The sequence below is a fragment of the Taudactylus pleione genome, unplaced genomic scaffold (assembly GCF_031769625.1).
Source record: "Taudactylus pleione unplaced genomic scaffold, aTauple2 ptg000095l, whole genome shotgun sequence".
NCBI classification, from domain to species: domain Eukaryota; kingdom Metazoa; phylum Chordata; class Amphibia; order Anura; family Myobatrachidae; genus Taudactylus; species Taudactylus pleione.
Window position 1 is genome coordinate 35,799,646 of NW_028284497.1, and position 26,002 is coordinate 35,825,647.

At 38.2% G+C, this 26,002-nt stretch overlaps 1 protein-coding gene across 2 annotated transcripts in view; it reads left to right on the forward strand.

Annotated features, from left to right (window-relative positions):
• TLE1 (TLE family member 1, transcriptional corepressor) overlaps positions 1-26,002 on the forward strand; it is a 56,464-nt gene that overhangs the window by 2,892 nt on the left and 27,570 nt on the right. The window contains exons 3-8 of one of the 2 annotated variants that reach the window (XM_088470114.1): positions 2,448-2,511; positions 2,598-2,642; positions 13,869-13,931; positions 16,764-16,868; positions 23,162-23,366; positions 24,453-24,469. In XM_088470114.1, coding sequence (XP_088326240.1) covers positions 2,448-2,511; positions 2,598-2,642; positions 13,869-13,931; positions 16,764-16,868; positions 23,162-23,366; positions 24,453-24,469 — 499 coding nt within the window. The remainder of the gene's footprint in view (positions 1-2,447; positions 2,512-2,597; positions 2,643-13,868; positions 13,932-16,763; positions 16,869-23,161; positions 23,367-24,452; positions 24,470-26,002) is intronic. The other variant, XM_088470115.1, reaches the window with a different exon arrangement.

The following is a 26,002-nucleotide window of genomic DNA, read 5'->3' on the forward strand; positions in this document are numbered from 1 at the left end:
TCCAATATCATTTGTTTGCTAAGTATTGCTTGTGTGGGTAACTAGTCTTTTATTATTATTCTACTTTAAGCAAATGTTTGTCAGTAGTATGATGCAACACAAGCTCCTCCTGTTATGATGTCATTTAGGCACACTGTGCATATTTACATTCATAGCAGTTTTGAATTCTGTGCCATGTATTTTGTCATTGAATAGGTTCTACATCACTTCTCATAGGGTATATTTTTTGTTACATATGCCTAATAATGTATTTGACAAATACAATCGGTTTGAGACAATTATCTTTCACTTGTTCAGTAGATGTAAATTTGTACTGCATTTTTGTGCATTTCCAGTAGGTGGTGTTGCTTATCACTTTTCTTCTATACAATTGTTTCCAGAATGGTTTGTCCCATTCAAATAAACTCCCCCCTGTCCCCCCTTCTGTATGTGTTTTCTACCTGCCTGAGAACTGCCAATATTTGCTCTTCATTTTGTAACGAAATCTTGAGTTGAAAACACCAGATGAGTCAATGCTGTTTGCCTACTTTGTTTAAATAGTAAATTAGTTACTGTCTGTAAAACTGTCAGTTACACACTCAAACTAAAAAGATGAAAGCTGTAGTATATGGTGGCTTCGTATAGAATATGCTTAAGCTGGGTACACACTAGACGATATGTCGCCTGATCCCGCGGATCGGAGCAACATTTCGGATGCATCATCTAGTGTTTACCCATGATATGTACGCTCCCGCAGGTTGATAGCAACACCCCCCGTCGGCCCTACTGCAGGGCTGCCGGGGGATGTCACTAACCATGCCGTGCTGCAGAATGCACTTGCTGGGTCCCGTCGTCCGCGACGTAGGGCAGGGCTGATGTGTACCCAGCCTCAGCAGTGGTGATCTACCCTTCTTATTCATTCATGTTTTTAGCATCCATTCTTCTCTTCTATCTGTGGAGTTAGTAGAAGAAAAAATATGTAATTGAACTTTTATTATGGTTCAAGTACAACAAAAGGTGAAAACCTTGTTGTTTTGAAAAATGTTTTTCACTTTAAGGGGTTGATTAAGTTAGTCCTGTAAGTAAGTGCGCTTATATGTGGCACTAAAGGTAGCCCCGGACTCTGTTTTTTGTTTGCTGCCCTGCATACAAAAATACGCAGGTCTGGGGTGAGTAGATGGGCCGTGTCGGCATTTCCACACTATTGCAAAAGCACATCGCTCTGCTTACACCTAACTGAATTGATCCCTAAATGTAAAACTTACTAAATTTCCATCTTTTCCGGTAATAGTACATTGTTTGGGGTCCCTCCCCTGCGACCCCAAGCATTCACTGAGTTTAGCATGGTCCTGACATTTAAAGCTGGGATCTCTTCTGATCACATTCAAGGAGATACTAAGGAGCATCACTCAGGTTTTCAGTTGGATATACTGCTTCTGTTATGAACGGGTTGGGTACGCAATCACTGCAGTCAGAATCCTGGCACTGGAATCGCGAATGTTGGACATCCCGACACAAGTAGGTAAGTAATCTAATTCTTTCCCTAACCCTCCCTCTAATGCCTAACCCTATTACTTTCGTCTGAATCGCAGCAGCGGTATTGTGTGCGACGGGATGCCAACTGCATCCCCTATTAACTGTCCATCAACACCATTTGTGATTGTCAGCGGTTATTATTTATTACCATCTTTTAATTTTAAGGGATCAACTGTGATTTACAATGAAACTTGACACAAGTACAGTCAATAATAAATGGATCATGACCCTGCTGGTGGAAGTATCCCATCAGCGTAAAGTTATTGAGAAGGGAGAGAATTAAGTCAAATATAAATGCTCCTTTGTTGAATAGTTCTTTATACGATGTCGCTGCAGTAAAAGGTGTGATAAACAGAACTAACCAAGACTGCTGCCCTCGTGTCTAATTCACAGCAATGTTGCACTAAATCTGTTTTCATTAAAAATAAGAAAAATATCTGCCCCCACCTAGATATTTCACATGACATTTTTTCCCTAATTCTAAATATGCAGAATTGGCAGTAGGCCCATTATTACACAATAATTCAAGGTCAACAGTGGTACTTTCAAACCACTTCTGTCAACTAAAACAGTTCTGTTTGTCTTGTTCATGTTACCGTAACTGTATCCTGTCAGTTGTGATCATTATGGAACACTGCATGTCACAGACTGCACCTTAACAAGGACTACTTCACTAGCCTCTCCAACAACCCTCCCCCATGTTAACATTGAGATTGTGTACTTACTCTGTCTTTCTAGTTTGGTCTCTTGTGTATCTTACCAGTAGTAATGGGCACATGAGAAATAATTTAAGAGCCCTTGTTTGCTTTGTCTACATCTTTTAGATTTCGGGAACATTCAGAAAGAAACAATTTGTTTCCCTTCCCAACTGTGTGGCTAAGGGCCATAAAACAAGCAATATTCGTACTAATTACAAATCTCGTGTTTTTCAGCCTTAAGTTGGAATGTGAAAAATTGGCAAGTGAGAAAACAGAGATGCAGAGGCATTACGTTATGGTACGTAGGACTCCTATTGGGTTTAGCTACCCTTTATGCAGAAATGCTGTGTTTGTTTTATGAACAATCCTTTGTTTTACTTGCAGTATTATGAGATGTCTTACGGACTGAACATTGAAATGCACAAACAGGTAGGTTGTACATTTTTTATTTTTTTATTTAAAGAATTTAAGAAATGTGGTTGTGGAACAAAATGACAATTGTGTATAACTCATGGCTGTTTGGAGGGACATGGTTTAGGTTTCAGTACAAATTACTTCTAATATGCTGATAAAAATAAAAACATTAGATACTATGTTTTATAAAGTACATATGCTGGCTATCCTATCTATCCCTCATTCTGCTACAGACAAACTCCAAATCTGTGGGGGCGATTTAATTGTTTTTTGCACCCGAACGCCCGTCTAAAGCAAAAGAAAATCGGGAGGTGATACTCAATTATTTTGGGTGCACATGCCTTTTTGTGCATGTCGCGTCCAAATAGACCAGATTTAGTTACATAAAACGGCTAAACCCATCTAAAGTCTTGGTTAGCATGCCCAAACAGCATTATGGGTGCCCAAAACCAAAACTTTTAGCAAGTTTGTGCTCACCACTTCAAGAGGGTGCAAGCAAGAATGTGTCCACCCCCGGCATTCGCACCCGAATGGAGCAACAATTGAATTGCTCCGTCGGGTGCCCATTAGTGTCTGGTGATAACAATTCAGTCACCCCCTATTTGTCACCTGACTGTCAATCATTTTGCCACACAAGTGTGTTAGTTGCTAGAACAAGGAGATTAATCTGACTGGGGTATAGCATGAGGCGACCCAGGACAACTCAAACAGTTTTTGACAAAATAGTTGCTCTGCCTGACTTAAAACAACGACTTTCAGTTTATTCTTGATGCAGATGTGATCCTGTGGATGCCAGTATAGCGCAGCATTGGACTGAGTGCTGGCTTTTGCATGTTTATCACTCACTTGGTTAGTGATCAGAAGCTGACTATCTTCTGATAACTTGTGGAAATCTTTGCACTTAAATATTAGACTTGTGACCTGTCGTGGCTTCACATGGGAGCAATTTTGAATTTGTCTAAAGACTTTTTAACTGAGGTCTTATCTTACCTTGTAGACAACCTTAGTCATTTTTCCACCTGACTTAAACACGAAAAGATTTAGTTTTGACGAGACGCTCAAAAGGTGCCACGTAAAGTCTCCACTTAGGTCACCCCCAGCCACGTTAAGTGTCTGTCCCTGTGCTTTATTTATGGTCATGCCAAAGCAGACTCTTACCGGGAATTGGACTCGCTTCAAATTCTAGAATAGTTTTTCACGTAAATTAAATAGGAACGGTAAAAAAAGAGAAACTGAAATTTTGTGTCCGTAATCAGGGCTTGCATAAATTTTTCTGGAGAAAACGGCTAATACGTATCAATCTGTACATAGTATAAAATAAAGTCCATCGTTGTAATATATCTTTAACGTTTAGGCAGCGTAAGCCATGAAATCGCTCGGTCGTCCCTTTTTTGCATTGACTTGCTTCATTAAAATAGTCACTGCTCAGCTCCCTTTTGTCATACATTAATGTTTTATACCTAAACCTTTCTCCACAAATGCTCTATAGAATAGTGAAAACTGCATCAAAATCCGTCCAGTGGTTCTCGAGATTAGCCAGAACAAACAGACAGACTCCTACCAGGGACTTTATTTTATACTCTGTATAAATAAGTCATTTGTATTGAATATTTAAAGTTTGAGCATTGGTCTGTGTGTTCCCATATAATTCTCACTTATGACCATGTTAATGGTGAATAAGAAGTAGTGAACTGGAACAAGGCACAAAGGGCCTCATAAAAACTAAACAGATAAACTAAATGATTGCTCAACCCAGAGGACCCTCAATTGAGCTTATATTGTCTGCCAAAGAAAGCATTAATGGCAGGGTGTGAATATTCAGCAAAAATGCTGACGCTCTTTTTCATCGAGATGATGGCACAATAAGTCTTTAAGAAATCGATTGCCTCTTAAAAAAGATTATCATTAGATGAAGTTGCACAGTTGGACACATTTCAAAGTGTAACAATACACTTCTTGCTTGATGTATATGTGCTATTCCGTCTAAAATTCTTGTTTCATTAAATTAAAGAGCATGGCTGACCGATCAGGGCGCAGCAGAGAAATTGATTAGTTCAGGCTTCAGGTCTCGAATATATTCAAAGACCTTTAGCAAGCAATTGTTAGGAGCTGAAATTCAGCGGGGAATTTCTTAGCCCATGTGTGGCAGTAGAATAGACATTAGCATTCACATGCGTGCTGGAAGTGTTTCCAAGAAAGGGCTTGTGTGTTGTCGGAGATCACGTGGGTCATTGAGAAATAATTGGCGGTCCTGTGCAGTTTGCTTTCCTCCTGTACACTTTGTGTAACACTTGTTTGTGCGTACTTCATATAGTAATTTAAATATCCAATTTATTTGTATGCAGTGCAGCATGTTTGCATATAGATTCCATACACTGCATCCTTTTAAATATCTATTTGCATGCTGACTTGCTAGTAATGGCAGTTTTTACCTCTGCCCTTCAAAAAATAAAAAAAAACACAAATGGAATGTTTTCTTGGGTCTTAGCCATTAATAATTCTAAGGAGACATTTGGTAGCTAGTAATCATAATTCTTATTAAAAACTGGTGACATGTAGACCCCAGGGTGCAGGCAGGCTCAAATTGATGCTTTTTGCTGACGGATCACCAGCATGGCCTAAGTGCTCATTATGTTGTAGAGAGGGCCTTTGGAGCGCTCATTACGTTTGACAGGAATTCTCTCTAGGGGGAAACTGGGCATTAGCTAGACTCCTGACAGGCTGAAATTATTCCTGCTTTATGGCTTATAACCAAATGGTAGCAAGGAATCATCTAGGGACACAAAAATGTCATTTCTGACAACATCTTTGTTACTGGGAGTTAGGAAGAGTGGGTGGGTGGAATTCCATAGAGGCAGCTTTAACGTTCTTAGGGCCTGTCTGATGTGTGGATGCCACACATACACTTTGCGGCAGTGTCTGGCTACTGTTGCCTAATTCACAGCTAATGATATGTAGTATAAATGTGTGCCATGTGTTTTTTTTTTTTTTTTTTTTTTTTTTGTATAAAGTATTTGAATATACTGTGTAATGCAGGTGCATGGTGTAGTGTGAAATGTAGATTTCTCAGTTTGCAAGTTTATTTTGCATATTGTACTTTATTTCTGTGTATATTTTTCCTGCAGCACTATAGAGTGATTGTTTCTCGTCAGTAACTTCCCCATCTGTAATATCTTGAAAGACCAGCTTTATTGTAAAAGGGCATATTCCCCCCTCCCCAGTGGCAAATAGCCTCAGGGAGATTAATCATTGCTGACCCTATTGAGAAGACCATAAAATTGTCCATAGTAACAGTACTTCCTATTGTTGAAGTGACAGTTTGGGTGTTTCTTTCTATGGGTGAATTGAAATAATCTTTATGACCTGGCCTGCAGTGAAAGTCTTGCAATGTTAACCCTTTAGCCACCTGTTGGTATTTTGTGTTTTTAGCTGCATGTGTAGACTAGACTAGTGACAAGTAACCGAATACACTTCATATATGTGGGATTTTAAGTTCAAAGGGCCACACTTTGCCCTCAGGGTGCAGGTTTTTAGAAGTGGAGAACTACACATCCCAGAATGCCCTGCCACAGTTTTGCTATTTGGCCATGCTAAAAATGTTGCAATGCATGCTGGGATTTGTAGTTCAATAAATAGCTGGTGGGCCGATTATTGCCCACCCCTGCTCTAGAGGTACTAGTTAAATGATAAGTAGAATCTGGTTGCTATGGGCAGCATCTCCACTTCTAAAAACCTGCACTTTAGTAAATATACCGCTTAGTAAATTGAATACTATACATTTAATCACAGAATAAGATACCGATCTGTAATAGCCTAGCATCACACATTATAATGTAATACAAGCTATAGCAAATATGATTTAATCATGTATTTGCTGCATGCACCATTTTTGCGTTCTGTTGTAGTCCACGTTCTTGTACATCTATGAGCCAAAAGCCACATAGAGGTACAAAGTGTCACATTTCTAAACTAAGCATTAAATGGTCTGGCTGCATATGAAGTATAGCTGTAGTTTTGGTTTGTAACTAAACAGTTGTTAGGAGGTAGGGACCCCAACAAAGTACTCTTGTTGGTAAGGGAAGAGTATTTATAACTGGATCAGTTTAAAATACAAACCCATGAATGTCCTGTGAGTTACCAGCTTCTCATTCATAGGGACTACACATTTGGGAGGATTTTTATTGATATACACTAGTTCAGAAGTTAAAATGATGATCAAAGGGGTTATTGATAAATACAGGCACAATATGGAAGGAATGCATTAGAAGGTAGGCCATTGGGATTTTCAGTTAATGGATTAAAGAAAACAAGCCTGTTGCCAATACTGCTTGTTTTGCAGTTTGCAAGGTCAGTGCTAATATGGATTTTTAAATTAGAAAGAATGACCCCTTCATTATATTTGCTGGATCATTTACTTGATGGATATACAGAAGTTAAAGAACTGTTTGTTTGTTTTTTTTCTTGGTCTGCTGCATTATAGAGCTCAGTATTTCCAGGAGATTCAGATTTTCTGATTATTAGCAATGAAAGAATTTTTCACCTGTAATTACGGAGTCTTTTTAATGACAGGCATTATAGCACCTACTGTGACATTTTGTGAAGCGTATTTGTGTGTGTACTTGTGGCAGCTCCCTCCCATCTGGTTATACATACTTTCCCTGTTCTCTTCTCTCCCGATGCGGTGTGCACGGTGCGTGCAATGGGGCGCACGCCATGCACGTTATGGTTTCTCATGCACGCACCACAGCAGCAACCCTGATCTAAATTAGTCATCACAAATTAAATATTGTGCATAATTTTCCAGAGAATATATTTTATTCATATCCCTGTCCCATTAAAGCATGGGTCGGCAATAAGTGACTCTCCAGCTGCTGTTGAACTACACATCCCAGCATGCACTGCAACAATTGTAGCATGGCCAAATAGCAAAACTGTGGCAGGGCATGCAGGGGTGTGTAGTTCTACAACAGCTGGGGGGCTGCTTATTGCCCATCCCTGCATTAGAGCTTACAGTCTAAATTCCCTACCAGGAAAGCCTATACACTAGGATTCATTTTTACCAGAAGCCAAATAACCTACCAGTAGGTTTTTGGTTTGTGGAAGGAAGCTTTAGTACACATAAGGAGAACATATATATTCCACACACATACTGCACTGGCATTAAACTAGTGACCCAGGTGTGGCTTTGTACTGAGGAACAAAAACCGGAAATAGGAGGAGATTATGCAATGCCACCCAGATAAGGTCCTGTTTGGATTTGGTCCCAATGCTGTGAAGCAGAAGTGCTAAACACACTGTAACCATGTTGCTTCATGGTCCATTTTAGAACAGTTTTTTGTTTATTTGTTTTTCTTTGATTTTTGCATATATTGAAGATTGATGGTTCACTGTATCTTTATACAAGTATTGGACTGCTCACTTATTGAGAAGTATAGACTGGTTATTTAAGTGAAACTTTCCTTACCTGGTTCAAATTTATTGAGGCCAGGCCTGGACAAACAATAGCTCTCCCAGTCCCAGCATACTCAAGCTATTAGCTGTATGGCAATGGTTGCTGTGGAAGAACAGGTTGTCCAGGTCTATTTAATGGGAACCAATACATACATGCATTATCATCTGGTTATTTGGCACCATGCCACTAATTCTGCAGGCTGCCTGTTGATCTGATAGTGTAGTAATATGAATCTAACCTGTCTCCTTCTCTGGCTGTATATGATTTCTCTAACGGAAGTCAAGCTGATGCTGCCAGGATGCCTTAGTGGTATCATAACTGTTGCCTTATCTTTAGTTAGGTGTGGTGGTGGTTTTCTTCCTCTAGCTGCGGATGGTTGAAACCAATATGCTTCTGTATATGCCTTGTGCAATGTTATAAAAGGTCACACGTGAATACATTAAAGTATTAAGAGGATTATTTCTAGGCACAGTAATTCCATAGATGTAATAGATACTGAACAAAGTTTTAATTGATAACTTTAATGTCTGCTTGGAGCTGGTCCAACGCAAATTAGTATTCAGTGCAATGTTCTGGTTGAAGGTTCATTTATTGCTTATTTCAGTTGAAAAAGGGGGTCAGTAATGGTTGTGTTTTATTTTCTCCACCAAATCACCTGTGGAAGTCTCTTTGGTCAGCAATTTATTGGTATTTGCTCTGCTTAAGTCATGCTAGTGTCACAGAGCTAATTGTAAGCTATAATGTATTTGTGTTTTGGCTGATTTACCTGATCCAAAGGTTCACACTGTGGTTTCTCTGGCTCAGTTAGTAAAAGTATATAAAGAACTGGTAGGAAACCTAAATTAACTTTAAAAAAAAAAAAATGTCTACATAAAAATTTATTCCAACGTCAGAGCGAATATTTCTTCTCCCTCTGTGGAAACGGTGAAATACCTCAGACTTGTTAGACACTCGAGTTATCCTGTTTCAAACTATGGCTGAAAGTTCTGACATGCTGAAGATGTAAAAGAGGGAAGCACTTGAGATCTTGACAAGGGTCTTATACTGCCAATTGGCTTTATGTCAGCATCATTTGCAGCTGCAAGTGAGCTGGACAGCTATTATGTCTGCTCAAGAAATTCTATGAGTTTATTTTTTAAATATAGATATTTATAAAAAAAATATTTTTTTTTATATGGCACCGCAAGGGATCCGCAGGGCGTTATAGTACATAAACAGTATGAACAAAACCAGAATAAAATTACATAAATTACAGAAGGGCATGAACAAAGTTTATAAACTTTGCTGCAACAGCAGTCATAGTACCCAAATGAGCAACAGGGTGGCCAAACACAAAGCTTTGGTGGTGGTGTTGGCAGTGAGAAGTAGATGAAGGTATAAGTGAGGGAAGTATAATCACTTGAGGGAGCCCAGGAGAGAGAAGCACGTTGTGACTCCTGGGGTGTTGCCTTTATATGTGAGAGTGACACACGTTACATAGTTTCAGTACTTAGGACTTGTGCATGTGAACGAATTGTGATGCACCTATGTAACGTGGTTTACTTACTATTATTACTTATATTTATTATACAGGCCCAGCACATTACACAGTGCTCCACATACAGAAGGGGACAAAAAGCTTGAGAAATGTCCCTATGAGGGCACCCTGACACCATCTCAGTCATCATGTCCCCCGGTGCCATGACTGTAGGATGAAATTGCTTTCGGGGTGGGTGCGATCATTGCCCTCCACGTACCTGGTGAGCCCAGATGGGAGCAACCTCCCTCCGCAGATATCAGCTCTGCTTGTAATGTGATTCACCCCCACCCCCTTCCTCCCTCCCTTTCTCTCCACATGCCAGGTGAGCCAAAATAGATGGAATCTCCTAGTCATTGAATAAAAGTAATAATAACTCACCATCATCGTATGCAATCAATTCTAATCGCTCGGCATTGACTGTTGTGTGTGTGTGTGTGTGTATATATGTATATGTATATGTGTGTATATATGTATATGTGTGTGTATATATATATATATATATATATATATATATATATATATATATATGTATGTATGTATATATATATATATATATATATATATATATATATATATATAAATAAAAAATTTTTTTCCAAGGCATGAAGTGAGCCCAAATATTTTTGATGCTAGAAGTCAAGTGGGGGAGTTAGTGTGTGTTTCGTACCTTCATTGTTGTCTTTAGTCTGACTGTGACTTCACTGTATCAGCACATAAAATGAAGGACACAAATATATGTATAGAGGGCTCAATTTGAGAAGATAATGGTTCTCAATACCAAATGCTCTTTGAAAACCATCCCCTGCAGTTTATCATATCCCAGTTAAAATGGCAGTAAAGAGGAGATGAATGTGGCTACTTTCCTAAGCCTTTTACTCAGGAGACCTGTAAATTTGATTGGCTGCTACAATTCTTGCAGAATCATTCGATTTGAGAGCAATAGAGAGATAAGATATCCAATTACCCAAATGATTTGCAGGGTTAGCCAATGTTGTCATGGAGACATGAGTTGGAACAAATTAAATTTAGAGCAATAAAATAATTTTAAAGCTCATTTGGGATCAGAGAAATTTGGCAGTGGCATATACCTGAATTGATTCTTAGCTTGACATGCTTTTTGACATTGATATACTATAGGGACTCTGGCTTCCAAATCAATCAGATTTTATTCTTTAATGCATTGTTCCTGACAAATTTATTATTGCATATTTTATTTCATGGACTTTCATCTGCTGTTTTTTTTTTTTTTTTTTTCTGGCTTTCTTTTTGGGTTTGTCAAATAAAACACAGTTTAGTTGTGATCTTTGATATGTAAGAAGTACTATGTGTTCCTCCCCCTTAAAGACTCTTAAAATGCTGCATTATATTTAGTCATGCATTGTATTAACTGATTTAGAATGGGTGAGAGTCTGCATTGCTGTGTTTTGTGTGGTTTCTTCTTAACCAATCAATGAATGGATTCCTGGTTTACATAATGAGTGGCAAGCATTTAAGAGCGGCATGGATTTAAAATAAGGAGAAATGCTCATCACTGAGAGCATATCCCCCTTTCCATATGTCTGCTGTTAGACAGATGGAGATGAAAATTGCTCTGAGGTCAATAAGCCATTTGCAGCGTTCTCACTGCCTTCGATTTTTCTCTCATCCGCCACACAGATTATCTCAAATGATTCAGTAATGACAAAAAGTGCAACATTGACCTTTATTCCTTTGTGGTTTACAATGTTGCATGGTATAAGTGGCAGGAAGTCCATTTTTCTGTCTAGAAGGACTTTTGAGTTATTGAGCCAGGCCTTTTAACCCCATTCCAGTAACAGACGGCCTGTTGTGACTTAAGATTTTTTGAGAAAAGACTAATAATGGTGTAAAATTAAATTTTTAGTTTAAAAATAAAAATCAGGATGCACATGGCAATATTCTTACATTGATATGGCTTGGGGGTTATGTAGTGGTTAGCAACTTATGCATGTTTGATTAATAATTTGATGCACTATAAAAATGCCATGTAACATAATTCATTTTAGATGGTTTTAAAAGTTGTAGGGATTTGAGGTTGGTTCTACAATACTAGTTATTGTGTTTTTTTTTTTTTTTTACTTGGGTACTTAACTCCCCCACAAATATTTTTATGTATTCCAAAGTCACATGGAGAGTTTCTTTATACTCTACCCTCGTTTTTTGTGAGATTTGTTTGTTATAGCTTGGAACACTTGTTTAAAGTACCAGCTGTTATACTCTTACCCACAGGTTTCTTTTGTCAATTATATGTTTTGTTTTAATGTGGTGTTGAGATTAATGATATGCTGCACTTTTGTAGCCCCTGGAATGCAAAATTGCCTTTGTTCTATATCCATGTCACTCTGCGTGACTATTGGATATACTATTAACCTGATATATTAAGTGTTAAAATAGCTGGTAGATGAAGTGCATTTCCTGAGTAAACCATAGTTGGGGAAATAAAATATGTGCTTAGTACAAGTCATATCTGCTATCATACAGAGAAATGTCTTGTCTTTGCTTCTATTTGGATCCTGGCACCAATATTTGTAGATAAACCAGCTCTTATTATATAGTCAGGATTAAACATGGCTACGGTGTTTGAATTACTATACACTGTATTTATGGCATCAAATAAGCACTTTCTGGCTTTTATTAGGTAGCTCAGGATTAAATGTTAAATGTGAATCTTTTAAATTGCGTAGCTTGGTTCCTAAAATACATTTTCATTCAGCAAATAAGAATGAAGTTGGGAAGTACTCTGCCCCATGCAAATAAATGTGGAATGGTTTATCTCCCTGCACAGGTAATAAAACAGTTTAATGATCTCCTAAGCCAAATGAATGACAGAAGTTGAACAACCTTTATCATATGTATCTATAAATGGCAGAAATAGGCCATTGCATTGCTTTTGTCAGTGTACTAAATATGCCTCATTGATATAGATATCAAATTAAAATTTGAGCATATAAACTAAGCAACAGGTAGAACATTTCACCCATTGTTTTCCAAGAACACTTGCCAAAAATACCAAATGGGCTTGCCTCAATCGCTGCTTCGTTTTACAGAATACAGCTTAGGTTCATCCTGTTTGATTTGAATGATCCTTAAGATAGGGCAGCTCTTGAATGGAGGGCACAGCTAAAAGCTTGTCTTTTGCAAGTAAAACCAAACCCTCATTCAGTTAGCAAGAACCAATGACCGAAGTTGTGTTGCTGCTCTTTGATAGGCTGTACACTTGAGCCTGCTATTAAAAATGAACACACTCAAGAGACTCAGCATTAAGAACATAAACAATTAAGAGCTCTTGAGATGTTCTGAGAGCTGCCATACAGATACAAGAGCTTTGCCTGACATTGTAGGCTGTGGTTTATGGTGCCAAAGAAGTTGGACAACTCTTACAATTCTGTCTGCCAGAGCTGCTTTAAGCGAGAAGCATTTGGTTTATTTCTGCTTATCTTGATTTGCAGGGCTGTACATGCATATTTGTTTTGTACTATGACCACAAATCACTCTGAATGCAACAAGGAAATACATAATAATTGATGTCCTTGAACTACTTGGGACATTTTATGAAATTGATCACTTAAGGAAATATTGCAAATACAAATATTTCCTACAATCTTTCATATTTAATTTTCCACTCTGTCATAACTACTGTATACACTTTGTATTAATTGCTTGAACATGGCCAGTCTGTCCGAACCGGGTGTCTTTTTGCATTGACCACATCTCTTTGGCCTAGCATAAAAAGCTCTCATATGCTACTACCCTACATGTATTAACAATGTTTCTAGGTCTTCTATAAATCTTGAATGCTAAAGTGGACACATTTGCCCATAGAAACCAAATGAGATTCTAGGCATAATTTATTTAGTCTAGTCTAGAAACTGGTTGCTTTGGGGAACACCTGCTTTTTCCTCTGCTTGTAAATTTTAGTACAGGCCTGGCCAACCTGTGGCTCTCCAGCTGTTGGGATACTACAAGTCCCAGCATGCCCTGTCACAGTTTTGCTATTAGGGAATGCTAAAACTGTGTGGCAAAACATGCTGGGATGTGTAGTTTCACAACAGCTGAAGAACCACAGGTTGGCCAGGCCTGTTTTAGTACATCTACCCACTAAATGGCTATCTGCATTATGTTTGATTAGCATGTTTTGAAAGTTCTGCCAGTGAAGTACAGTAATGTATGTTTTTTGAGAGTGGTAGGTGAACTACTGTTTTATGTAACAATATTGCTTACATGCCTTGTTTTTTCTTTTCTCCCACTGCAGACAGAAATTGCCAAGAGACTAAACACTATTTGTGCACAAGTCATCCCATTTCTTTCTCAGGAAGTAAGTCAAATGCCGGCTTGTATAGTGAAATTATGCTACTTCTGTTTGCAAATTAGTTGGCTTTTACAATGTTAATTTTATTGCTTTGCCTAAGTGTGAAGAGCATCTGTTCTAGTTAACATGAAGCCCCCTGCTATTTAGTTAATAAATTGCAGGGCAATCTCCAAGAATGGCAGTTGCTTGTTTAATATGCAAGCTCTAAAATACTATTTATTAAATAAAGAATGAGCTATTTAAAAAAAAAAATGTACTTAATTTCTAAAAATGATCAGTGTACCTATTCCAAACTTCTTAAAGGATGGTAAATCTAAACTACAACTAGAGTTGATATGAAAGGACCAGTTGTGATATTCACAAACTCATGTAAGATTTTGACATTTTGCCTAACTTTCCTGCCTCACTTCTGTTATCGACTAATATAGACTTAGGGTGGGGTACACACCTGAATGACTTGTAATTTGGACCGATTTTACATCCAATTCCCCTTGAGGCTAGAATATACGATATTGAGCATACACACTGTCCAATATCGCATACGACCAAATGCTATATAGTTTACGATTTATCGCTGCTCCCGTGCACACTACAACGATCAGTGGCAAAATGTGACGTCATAAATGCCCAAATCAAACCGATATCATCTGGTCGTTCGGTTGGCCGTACACACCAGACGATTGGCACCTAATCGCATGCGATATCTTCAGGTTGGCCGTGCAGCACGGTCGACCAGAAAACATCGCATTCGACCCGTGGGAGCGCACAATAGTGCGTACACACTAGTCGATATACATGATTTGTCGCGCAGATACAGCAAATCATGCCGATATCAGCCAAGTGTGTAGCCGGCCTAATTGTCTGACTGTAATACCTTTCAGAAATCTTACTGACAGGGAGTCGGGTATGCACAAGAGGAAATGCCTCGCTATAATAAAACCCTCATTTTAAATGTTCACTGGTTATTAAATCTGAAGAATTTATTAATTGTACATGTGTAACGTGAATGCTTTTACTATATTTTATTTGATGTTAGTCTTCTTTTAAAAAAAAACAAAAAAAAAAAAAAAACCTGTGAACCTAAAATACAAATTGTACCACATAAAAGCTAATAAAAGTTATAAATTTGAATGATATTTTGTGACTTAATCAGAACTGATGATTTTTTATTTTTGCTTTTAATATCACACCTCCACCTAGCATTACTGTGCTATTGGTGCCATAGAAGCTTTTCTTTAATATATTGCATTGATCAGATCTAGCAAGATCTAGACAGACATCTACAGGTGTCTGTGCTATTAAACTAATGATACATTGGATGAATGGTCATTAGTACTATTTTACACATCTCTGCATACTGCTCCTTAAGTTTATCTAATTTCCTTTGTGTTTGAGAAACCTGTTACTCTAGCTGTTAGCATGGGAATATATCCATTTGGTGCACTTTGTATTTTTATATGTGCTTCTAACATTATACTAATTTCACACTGTTTATTGTTGGCTATGTTTAATTCAAAACTGCTACAGATATGTCCTCTTGCATCTTCGCTGATCGTACTGCAAACATGCGCATGCATCGTCCCATGGAGTTAACCACGGCTGCGTGCGCTGTGTTCACACCATGCAGCTCTATGAAGTCACAGGTTCGAACGCAGGACTCGTACCCGTTCGAGGGTGTACGGACCGCGCCATGAGTGGCGCGATTTGCCGCACAAGTGGCTAAGATGCAAGAGTACATATGTATACTAGCTTTTTCTGCTTTCCTGCGTCACTTTTAATGTCTGTGACAAAAGGCAGCCCCTTGAAATTACGAGAAAGTGATATTTTGTAAACTAGTCTGAAAGCCTAAAAGGGTGTCCATTTTTGGACAACCCATCTCATTAAAACATGCCCGGCCCCCATATGCCAGGATGCCTTGTTGATGCTGGGTGTAGTCTATTACAGTGGCTCTCTTCGCCAGATAAGAGGAGGGAAATTTGTGCCATAATCAGTAGCACCCTTGTATTAATATTTTAACCTCTCCAATGTTTTGGCCCCTAAATTGGAATGCCCTGATAAAATCAGGATATTTGGAAGGTATGTTTACAGGGATTTTTTTGTTTTGTTTTTGTTTTAATTCACATTTGTCCCTTGAATGGGAAAAGTGTGGTCTGCTCCGAGGCTTAAAATAGCCCAAAGTTACATTAATTTAAAAATAATTTTTTGCTATTGTTTCTATATTTGTGACAGTAGTTAGTAATATATTTAAAGTTGTGGATGCTGTGCAGTACACAGCATGCTTTACACCAGGGCAATAGTAGGGTAGTGTCTAGATGCCCTTCACGGAGAGGACCCTGATGTCCAACAGCATTCCTGACCATCTATGTGGATATAGAGCGTGTATATAATCTATTGGCGAACGAAGCGAGCCCGTGAGAGGACAAGTTTCATCTTTAGGTGGATTTTATGGGCATGGAATCGCACTTCCGCCCTCACTCACATCACTTCCAGGTCCTTAGCATGAAGGGGAAATGAGCTCTACCGTAATAGTAGGCAGGTTGGGAGGATGGGATGGCATGTTTTATTGAGAGGGTTTGTTCAATGGTGAACAGCTCCCTTTGTAAGATTGCTAAACCTAAAATACAAAGTGCTGCCTTTTAAAAATGTTAGTGTTGACATTCACAAATATACATGAAAGGAATTTGGAAGATATGGAATTGAGCTTATAAAACTTCTATATATATTTCTGAATGTAATTAGCTGCTCTTATTTCTATAAGGCAACTTGTATTTTACGCTTTTTTTTTTTTTTTAATTAAAAACCCCTCCAAAATATTTAAATATTTCTTTTCACCTACAGCATCAACAACAGGTAGCTCAAGCCGTAGAGCGAGCCAAACAAGTGACAATGGCAGAGCTGAATGCCATCATCGGGGTACGTGGCCTTCCAGGTCTACCTCCTACCGTGTGTATATCCAGCTTTATTTACTTGTCTTTTAAATCATATGCATAAGCGTTTTGTGTTGCTGCAAATATACAGCCGACAAAATGTGCTCTTTCATAACTTTGTTGGGTTAGTGGAATAGCCTGGTAGGGACATGCTTGTGTTCATAAAAATAATATACATTAAATCTATAATTTTCTGTGGAAGGAAACGGCCACAAGGCTAGTTTATGCAGTTTCCATAGTGGAGTATGGAAGTCAAATTTACCATCTGTTTGAAGTATGTAAAGATTATTATTCTGAAGCACGAGGTGTCAATTATGGCTTTTTTGTTTGTCATGTTACTGCCAGTCTATTCCACTGTAAAATGTGAGTTTCATGTACAGTATTGAAGACTTTATATTACCTGACATTCTTGATTTGGGTTCCAACTATTACCTTGTTCTAAACCCCTAACACTTAAGAACTCCTAAGGGATTTTAGGTCTATGCGGCTTTACCTGATGTCGACAGTGTATTTGCTTATATTTTTTGGCTTGTGGTCCGTTTATAAGGTATTGTGTGCAGTGGACATTTTAATATGTTTTTATTTATGGCTTGTAATGTTGCTATCTTGTCCCATGTTTGATACTGGCCCAGTATGTAAACTGAAGTATGCACCATTGCAGGAACTCAGCGCGCTGGTTACTGTGTACTCATAATTTTGGTTTTGGCTGAATAATACAAATGAAAAAAACAATACAAGAATAAATAATTGCTGCTCCGTACTTCTGACATCATTTATAAATAAAAATTATTTATAGATAAAAATCCAAAGCTAGTCTTATAAGTATTTTTGGTTTATAGTATATTTTATAAGCATATTCTATTTTTGGCGAATGTAGTGTATGTAAGTTGTGTTTGTAGGCCTATAATGGAAGTGGAGGACCCACTGGATAGAAGTATATTTGCTTAGAGCCATCCAGAAGTTTGGTTAAACATTAGCATATGTTCTGATACTATGTGAAGTGTTGAAGAGGCTAGGAGGAGATGTCCCTAACCTTCTAAAGAGAACGGGTCAGATTCTACCTATCGATTGGGTAACTTCTCCACTTTTCTTTGGAAAATTTGATGCATCGCCCATCATCGTCTTTACAATTTTGTTGTGTTTCTTCAATTGTGGCATTTTGCTGATATTATGTATGGTCAATGGGACTTTTGGGGATGATGTACTAAGCCTTGGAGAGAGAGAAAGTACCAACCAATTAGCACCTAAATGTCACTTTTCAGGCTGTGTTTAAAGAATGACAGGCAGGAGCTGATTGGTTGGTACTTTATCTCCATCCAAGGCTTAGTACATAGACCCCTGATCCTGTGACATTGGTAACGCTGCAATAAATACTCTTCTGGGAAGGGGTTTTATCTTTCTAAACTAGTGATGATATTTTTTTTATTTCATTAACACGATCATTTAGGAATCCGTGAAATATACTACAGCATCCATCTGAAATATTTATATTGAAACTCCCCTTTACAAATGGGTGGCACAGTCCACAGTGTTTGTATAAACCCCCTCTCTCACTAAAATGGTATAGTTCCTTCTCAGTGGTGATGGACATTGATGAATTGGTCCCTTAGGGCTTGCTCAACCATTTCTATTTCTCAAATTCAGTATTGGATTGATGTTCTCTGAGAGCAGCTTGTCAGTGCTTTCAACAACGTATTTAATTGCCTGACATAATGTGTTGCAGGTTTTAGTAGATTTCTTACTTTTTTTTTTTTTTCTCTTCCTTAATCTGTTTATGGGTTAATGCTACCTCCCTATGACTGTCAATCACAGGTTTTGTTGCGCAATAATGAATTCAGTGAACCATGCATTCCTCACTCTGTGTGAATTCAATTATTCCCGCCACATCAAGTCTAGAGTGTTTCTACTAGTTTTTTGGCCTCCCAGAGCAAGCAGAAAGTAGCCGAAACAAGAAGCTGTCGCTTCTGATTTTATTCATGCGAGCGGCTTGAGCTGATTCAAATTACTCATTTATCAATTTATGTTAATTGCTTGTGAGAAGATGCCCTGCTGGTCTTTATGGTTACTTCAGACACTTTGTAATGATAATTAGACATGCTGCTGTATGGATTAACAGTGCCATAGTCCAGTGACGTCTGCAGACAATGGGACCAGTTAATCCATCTGTGCTTAAAATTACATCCCAACTGGAGATGGAGGGAAAAAAAAAAAGACATAAAAACGCGGGAGGATTACTGCTGATAAAAGAATGAGTCTCAGCTTGAAAACTCTCCTTTCATCAGTTTCTCAATTGCAGATCTGCAGTTGGTTTGTCTGTGGTAAGCCATTGGCAGTCAATTAGGTGAAATAAACTGGGAGGGTGACCTTCATTTCCTTTTAATAGCTTTTTCCTCCCTGAAATGGGAAGCTTCAGTGGATTTTCAGCTTACGTTTTATTCAAGCCGCTTTATTATACTTGACAGCTTAGCCTTGCATAAACATTCCCTCCCCTAACCTCCTTCACTCTACCTCCCTCCCCTTAAATGCTGCTTCATTTACATCCCCCCCCCCCCCTCCATCCAAATGGCACAGTTGTTTCACATGAACTGCTATTGAACCAGATTTAAATCAATATGTGTAATCCAATCAATATTTTATAAAGATTTCCCCGGTTTAATCCTTTTCATAAACACTTCTATGTTTTACTGTATACATGTTTCACACAGGCTGGTGTATTTTTCAATTGTTCTTTAGTTTGCTTTGTATGGTGATTGCATATGTAAAATTTTTTGTCTTGTGTGATCAATAATTAACTGGAGCAACGCAATAAGTCTGCTTTTCTGACTTGCTTGAAAGACTCCTGCAAAATCAATGGAGCATAACATTCAGTTGACAATCTAAGGACCTTTGCTCCCCTTCATTGAAAATGCAGTGTGTCAACCTGTCTACCCGAACGTGGGAGGAGGCATGAGGAGCTTCTGTCTGTTGCTGCAAGCAGCAGCTGCACTGAAAGTATGCACTGCCCAAGTTGATAGCAGCTGTCAGTATTGTTGAGCAGGCCGACTTAGTAGGCAGAACAATAGGGAGTAGGGGGGCATGTTCCAAGGGAGCAGCGTCTTTCACACCAAGTAAAGAAATAGTAATTTAACGGTTTAGACACCTATTATGAGTATGAGAGATCACAAGCTTTATCATGCAAATAAGCCAGACATCATTTTCCCTCCTGCGTTATTCGTTTTCACAGCAGTAACTAATTTGTGAGAAAAAAATAAATAAAATTATATATTATATTAGTGTATATTTTTCCTGAATCTGTATATAGATATTTTTAATATCTTGTGCAAGCCTAAAATGTGACACACGTGTGTGTATATGTATATATAAATGTGTGTGTAATATATATATTTGACAGTTTGAGTTGGTTGATGGGGTGTGTGTGTGTGTGTGTGTGTGTGTGTGTGTGTGTGTGTGTGTGTGTATATATATATATGTGTGCTCTTGTGGCTTGTCCTATTAAATGGCACAGTGCATAGTAAATGGTTTGTATAGGTTTTCTGGCAGCGTTTGCTACATATGCTGTGATCTTTTATTACATAATGTTTTATGATGGTTGAGCATTCTGTCAAGAGTCGAACTGCGTGCTCTGAGCCAGCACTGTCGGATTGAGTTGTCTGCCTCCTAACAGGCTCACTTTGCATGAGGTGATTGGCTAAAGGATTAGCAAGATGCTGGTTTATTTCTCTCCTTGGCTGTGGTTGCTAGTCATATCTAGGATTGTAGTGTGTGAAGCTTAAGAGGATAAGGTTAACCTCTTGAGGGCTTACTTGTGTGAGTATCTACTTAATCCTTGTAAAGCCTATAAATAACTAGGTTGCATATATTGTCATACAGAAACTTACATACAACACATGCAGTATTATATGAAAGGTATATCATGCTTTTATTGACTAGTGTTTTTTTTTGTCTTGGTTTCTCTTTCGATCAAGCTGTCAATTAGTGTTGTGACTCTTTAAACTCAGCTGTCATTTCTGGAATTAATCCTAGGCCTATTTTGTGTTCTAGAGTTTGTAATCTTATGGCTGTAGGCTCCAAATCCCAGATTTAGTATCAAATATCCATTGCTGACTGCAGTGACTCTGCCACAAATTGATACAAAATAATTGTACAGTTTCTATAACCTATATTTACTGCATCTTCCAGATATCCTGCCGTGCACTGATGCTTTTATCTGCTCTGTGAATACTGTAATTTCCATCTGATCATTCCCCCTCCCTCCTAGCAGACCCTAAGTGTGTTCTGTGATTGTGGCCTGAAATAGACTGCTTTGTGCAGCTGTGTAGTCAGGGTTGTTTCCTAAGTTTTCCAGCAGCTGCTGATCTGTGTTGCAGTGGGAGGTATGTTGCAAGAGACCTACAGATGTGTCCTCATACATCTTCCTTGCGTGTTAAACAGCCCTTCTAGTTGCGCCATGCCGTGAGGTTACTCTGTAGCGATGAGCATCTTTTCGTGCGACCTTTTTACCTTCAAATGCGTCTTATTCGCAAAGTGATGCTGATTAAAATAATGTGCTGCATTCCTATATTCTGTGTGTGTCTTTGGGAGTATCTGCATGCAAATGCTTCTTTACAGTGTCACAACTGTTGGCACTGTAACATAGTATTTTGCATGCAGATCCAGATGTGTCCACATACATCTATGCGCTACACAATGCAGGAGCTCCGTGTGACACTGTAGAGCAGAGCATCTTTTTGTGTGTCTTATTTGCAAAGTGATGCAAATAGTTAGCACAAGCCGATTCTGCTGATTAAAATTATATGCAGCATGCCTATGTTCTGTGTGTGACTGCGGGTGTATTTGGATGTGAAATGCTGTGTCACAGCTGCTGGCACTGTAACGTAGCATTTCACATGCACATAAACCCAAAGTTGCTTACAGAATATAGACATGCTGGCTATAATTTTAATCAGCAGAAGCTGCTTGTGCTACTATTCACATCGCTGTGCGTATAAGACTAATTTCAAGGTAAAAAGTCGCACGAAAAGACTCTAGGTGCTACAGAATCACGCCACCCTGGCGCAACCATAAGGGCTGTTTAACGCGCAGGGAGGCTAGATGTATGAGGACACAGATGTACACCCGCGCGACTTGTAGTGCACGGAGGTAAGATGTATTTGGACTAGGGGTGAGCGGGTTCGGTTCTACTCGGTTCCGTTCAGATTTAAAAAACGAATCTTATTTGCTATCAGCTGTCACAAGTTTTGGATAGCCAATAAGATTCGGTTTTTAGAACCGAACCCGCTCACCCCTAATTTGGACACATCTGTATTCGTGCTAAGGTTGTATTTATTTGCAGCCATAGGTGAATGTTTGCTTGTATAAACTTTTGGTTTGCCTTAATCTTGGAACACCAAGTTAAGCATATAAATGTTAGTTTTTTTTTTTTTTTTTTTCCCTTGACAGAACTTTTGTTTGATTAGTAAGTGCTGTTCGTTACATTGTGTATAAAGCAGTACAATGTTTTGGTGAATAAATTGAGTATTTTCAGGGTAATAGCATATGTTGACGTATAGTGCAATACGGAAGTGCTGTGTTGCAGTGATGCGTAATGGTTAGATTTCCATAATGGTAATTGAAATATGATAGTTTAGCAAAGTATATGGAGTTATTTATCATTCAGTAGTTTTCTGAAGACTGACTGTTTAATAGGTCAAAGCAGAGCGGAGTACAGCCTTATCTGCAGGGCCCCAGACTTTTTTTTTTTTTTTTCCCCCCCCTGATGTTTTGAGCTCTGTATTTACATACACGCTTATTCAATTTGCACATAGTCTTATTGGTTACATTAAACTGGTATGTGGGTGATTGCCAATAAGGCGCTGAAACCAATCCACAGCCATTCAAATGTTCTCTGGTTACTTTGGTTTACTCCACACTGTTAGCTCTGTAAAGGGGCCCATACATCTATAGACTTATTATGCTATTCTGCATTCGGATCGGAAGCTGCAAACCACGGGTCCAAAACGCAGGCCGGCAGCCATTGATCTTCCGCAGTCCATCATAGTTCGTGTTTGGTAAATCTTTGAAATCCAACATGTTGGATTTCACCGATACTTCAACCCGGCATCTCTGGATGATCGCAGGATTGCGACGATCAGTGACTGGTGACTGGTGTATGGGGGCCATTACAAAATAGAATATTTATGACAAATTATCTCATTTGATGCATGTGTACATTTTTTTTTTTTCTTCCCCTTTATCTAATTCAAATGTGTTTTTTTGTTTTTTTACACTTGGATTACCATCTCTACCACACTTCTACTACAACTACTACAGCAGCAGCAGTTACAAGCTCAACATTTGTCCCACAGTCATGGACCACCAGTGCCTCTAACTCCACATCCATCAGGGCTCCAGCCATCTGGTATTCCACCCCTGGGAAGCAGCGCAGGTCTTCTTGCCCTTTCAAATGCTCTTGGTGGGCAGTCTCACCTCACCTTAAAAGATGACAAGAAACATCATGACACAGACCACCACAGAGGTGAGAGGCATGGCAAGCCGATCTAGGATGTCAGAATTTTTTTTTTTTTCCCCAAAAAATATCCCAACTTTTTGTGGTGTATGCTAAGCTGTCATGAACACTTAAGTATCCTGTGCTCCCAGGCATATCCTAAAATGCAGTGGCCTGTTTTGGGGCACATTTAAGTACTTTGTCACAAAACTCCCAAATTGAATACGTATGTCTCCAATGTGTAAAGGTAGTTTACTGATTATGGCATCACTTTACTCTCCTGGGGTTGTACATGGTAATGCTATGGATGATACAATACTAAAATGTTGCATGCTTCTTGCCAGTGAAAAGAACAGTAACACAGCCTTCTAAAAACCACCTTTAAATTGAGTGAATTGGTTCCATAGTACATACTTTTTAATATTTTATTGTATAGAAAAATCTGTCTTTCACAATAAAATCTGAAGCACTGTGCGTGCAAATTTTGACAAGTATTTGCTGTAAACTCAAATCTATACTATATATCTATACTATAGTGTTATAGTTTTACAAATTCAGCAGTGAAAAAAAATTAAATGTGTCCCATAATGTACTGGCTGAAAATGCACTAAAACTTAATTTCTATTTAAACCATCTATTATTACTAGATTAATATATATCAAAGTCCAGTAATAAAAGGAAAAAGTCTACCTGCAGGGTCATCTGTAGCCAGTAGTCCCAAAAGGACAGATCTACTTAATGCTGGCTGTGAAATTATGTTAACTCGTTGTTAAAGGTAATGCAAAGAATTATGCTCAAACTAGGTTGCAGCAAAACTACCACGCTATTTGTATGCAATGAAACAAATGAGCACATTTGCACTTCTTTAACTTATTTTGGATGGGGCTTTATGCAAATTGTATCTTTTTGTTTTGTTTTTAAATGTTGCTGTAACTTGATAATTATTTGTATTAAAAATGTGCAATTTTTTATTATGAATGAAAAATAAAATACATTTTAAACCTTTTGAGACTTGTCTTCTAATTTGTACTCCCTTTTTTATTTTATTTTTTTCCTTTGTTCTTGCTTATGTGTCTGAACGGACATGTCTGCATTTCTGGATTTCTTCGTGAGCAGAAAGAGAGCCAGGAACAGTAAGTAACTTACTTCATGCTAACCTAACAATATGTCCATTTAGCCGTAATTTCTTAAATCCTTAACCATGTTTGAATAGGTGATTGTATGCTGTGTGAAAATGGTCTCAAAACCCAATTTCCTTATTCTTTTAATCCTGTTTTGAAGGTACAAGTTGGTCAAAACTACTAAATTTTTCCATCCCCCCCCCCCCCCATCTCATTATTCTCTTAAACACGCAAACATGTGCTAACATGCAACATGTGCTAACTTGCAAAAAACACGCAGGCACACAGTCAATCAGGTAACCAGGTCTGTATGTTTATGGAGTGTGGGGAGAACATTTAAACTCCACACAGTATCACCCTTGTCACAATCAAACCTACGATCCCAGTGCTGTGAGACAACAATGCTAACCATTGTGCGACCATGCATCCCTATAATTAAAATGACAAGGCAGTTTTGTTTCGAGATTTAATCTATTCACTTTCTATGCTTTTTTTATTTTTTTTTTTATTTTTTTTTATTCTCTAAGTTAAAAAAAACCCCCAGTATTTAAGGCAACAGGGTCTTAGAACAGAGACTGACAAAATTTATATAAAGGTGCGGTAACTGAAATACCATAACCTTTTAACAAAAAGGAAATCTTTGGGCATCCTGGAAAACGTTCTTTATCCAGTTCTAGGAAAGTTTTGTTCCAAGTAATACCAGCCTTTTATTGAAGTGCAGGGGACTGCAACAACATCTGCCCAACACCATTTAGGTATCATATATCATTTTCAACTACCTCTCCCTCTGCACACTATCATTGTAATTTAATAGTATAGAGATGCACTAGGTTTTTTTTTATTACACTGGAAGTAATTTTAGGATCAATACCCTGATATCCTAGCTGGTCAAACCACTCAGTGCTGCTGCTTCCAGGTGTGTTTGACTCACATTTTAGTCTTGCTGCATATGTGTTTTATTAATAAACTGCTTGTGCAGAAAGGTATATATATCCTTCTGTTGCTTTCTTAAGCAACCTTTAGAATATATTCTAAGTATATTCAAGTGTGGTTTTCTATCTCACTTTGTGTAATATTAAATAGTGTTTAAAGATGCATCATGTTTGTCTTTCGTTTATTCTGCATATCATTTTTATTTTTTGAAATGTAAATTAATGGGATCAGGTATCTTTTATCTATGTTGCAAATGTCAGCGTTGATAGAAAACATCTCCTTCAACAGCAATATAACCAGTGACAAACTGCAAAAGTTTACAAAAGTGGGAGTGAGGGCTTCAAAGTTTGTTCTGATTACAAAGAATAGATGCAAAGATTGCTTCTCTCTCCTTGAATTGAGAGAAGATAAGATGCAATCAGTGGTGCAGCATAAGAGTCTCATTCCTGCTGCAATGTTAACCAGTTGAATAGTTTGCCACATCAAGGTTGACTAGTACTGCATTGTAAGTAGTAAGAACATTGTCTGGACCCTTCTCCGCTCAATTTATTCAACTTGCTAAGTGTATTGCTGCTATCTTTAAATGTTTGCTCTTTTGCATGTTGCAAACAT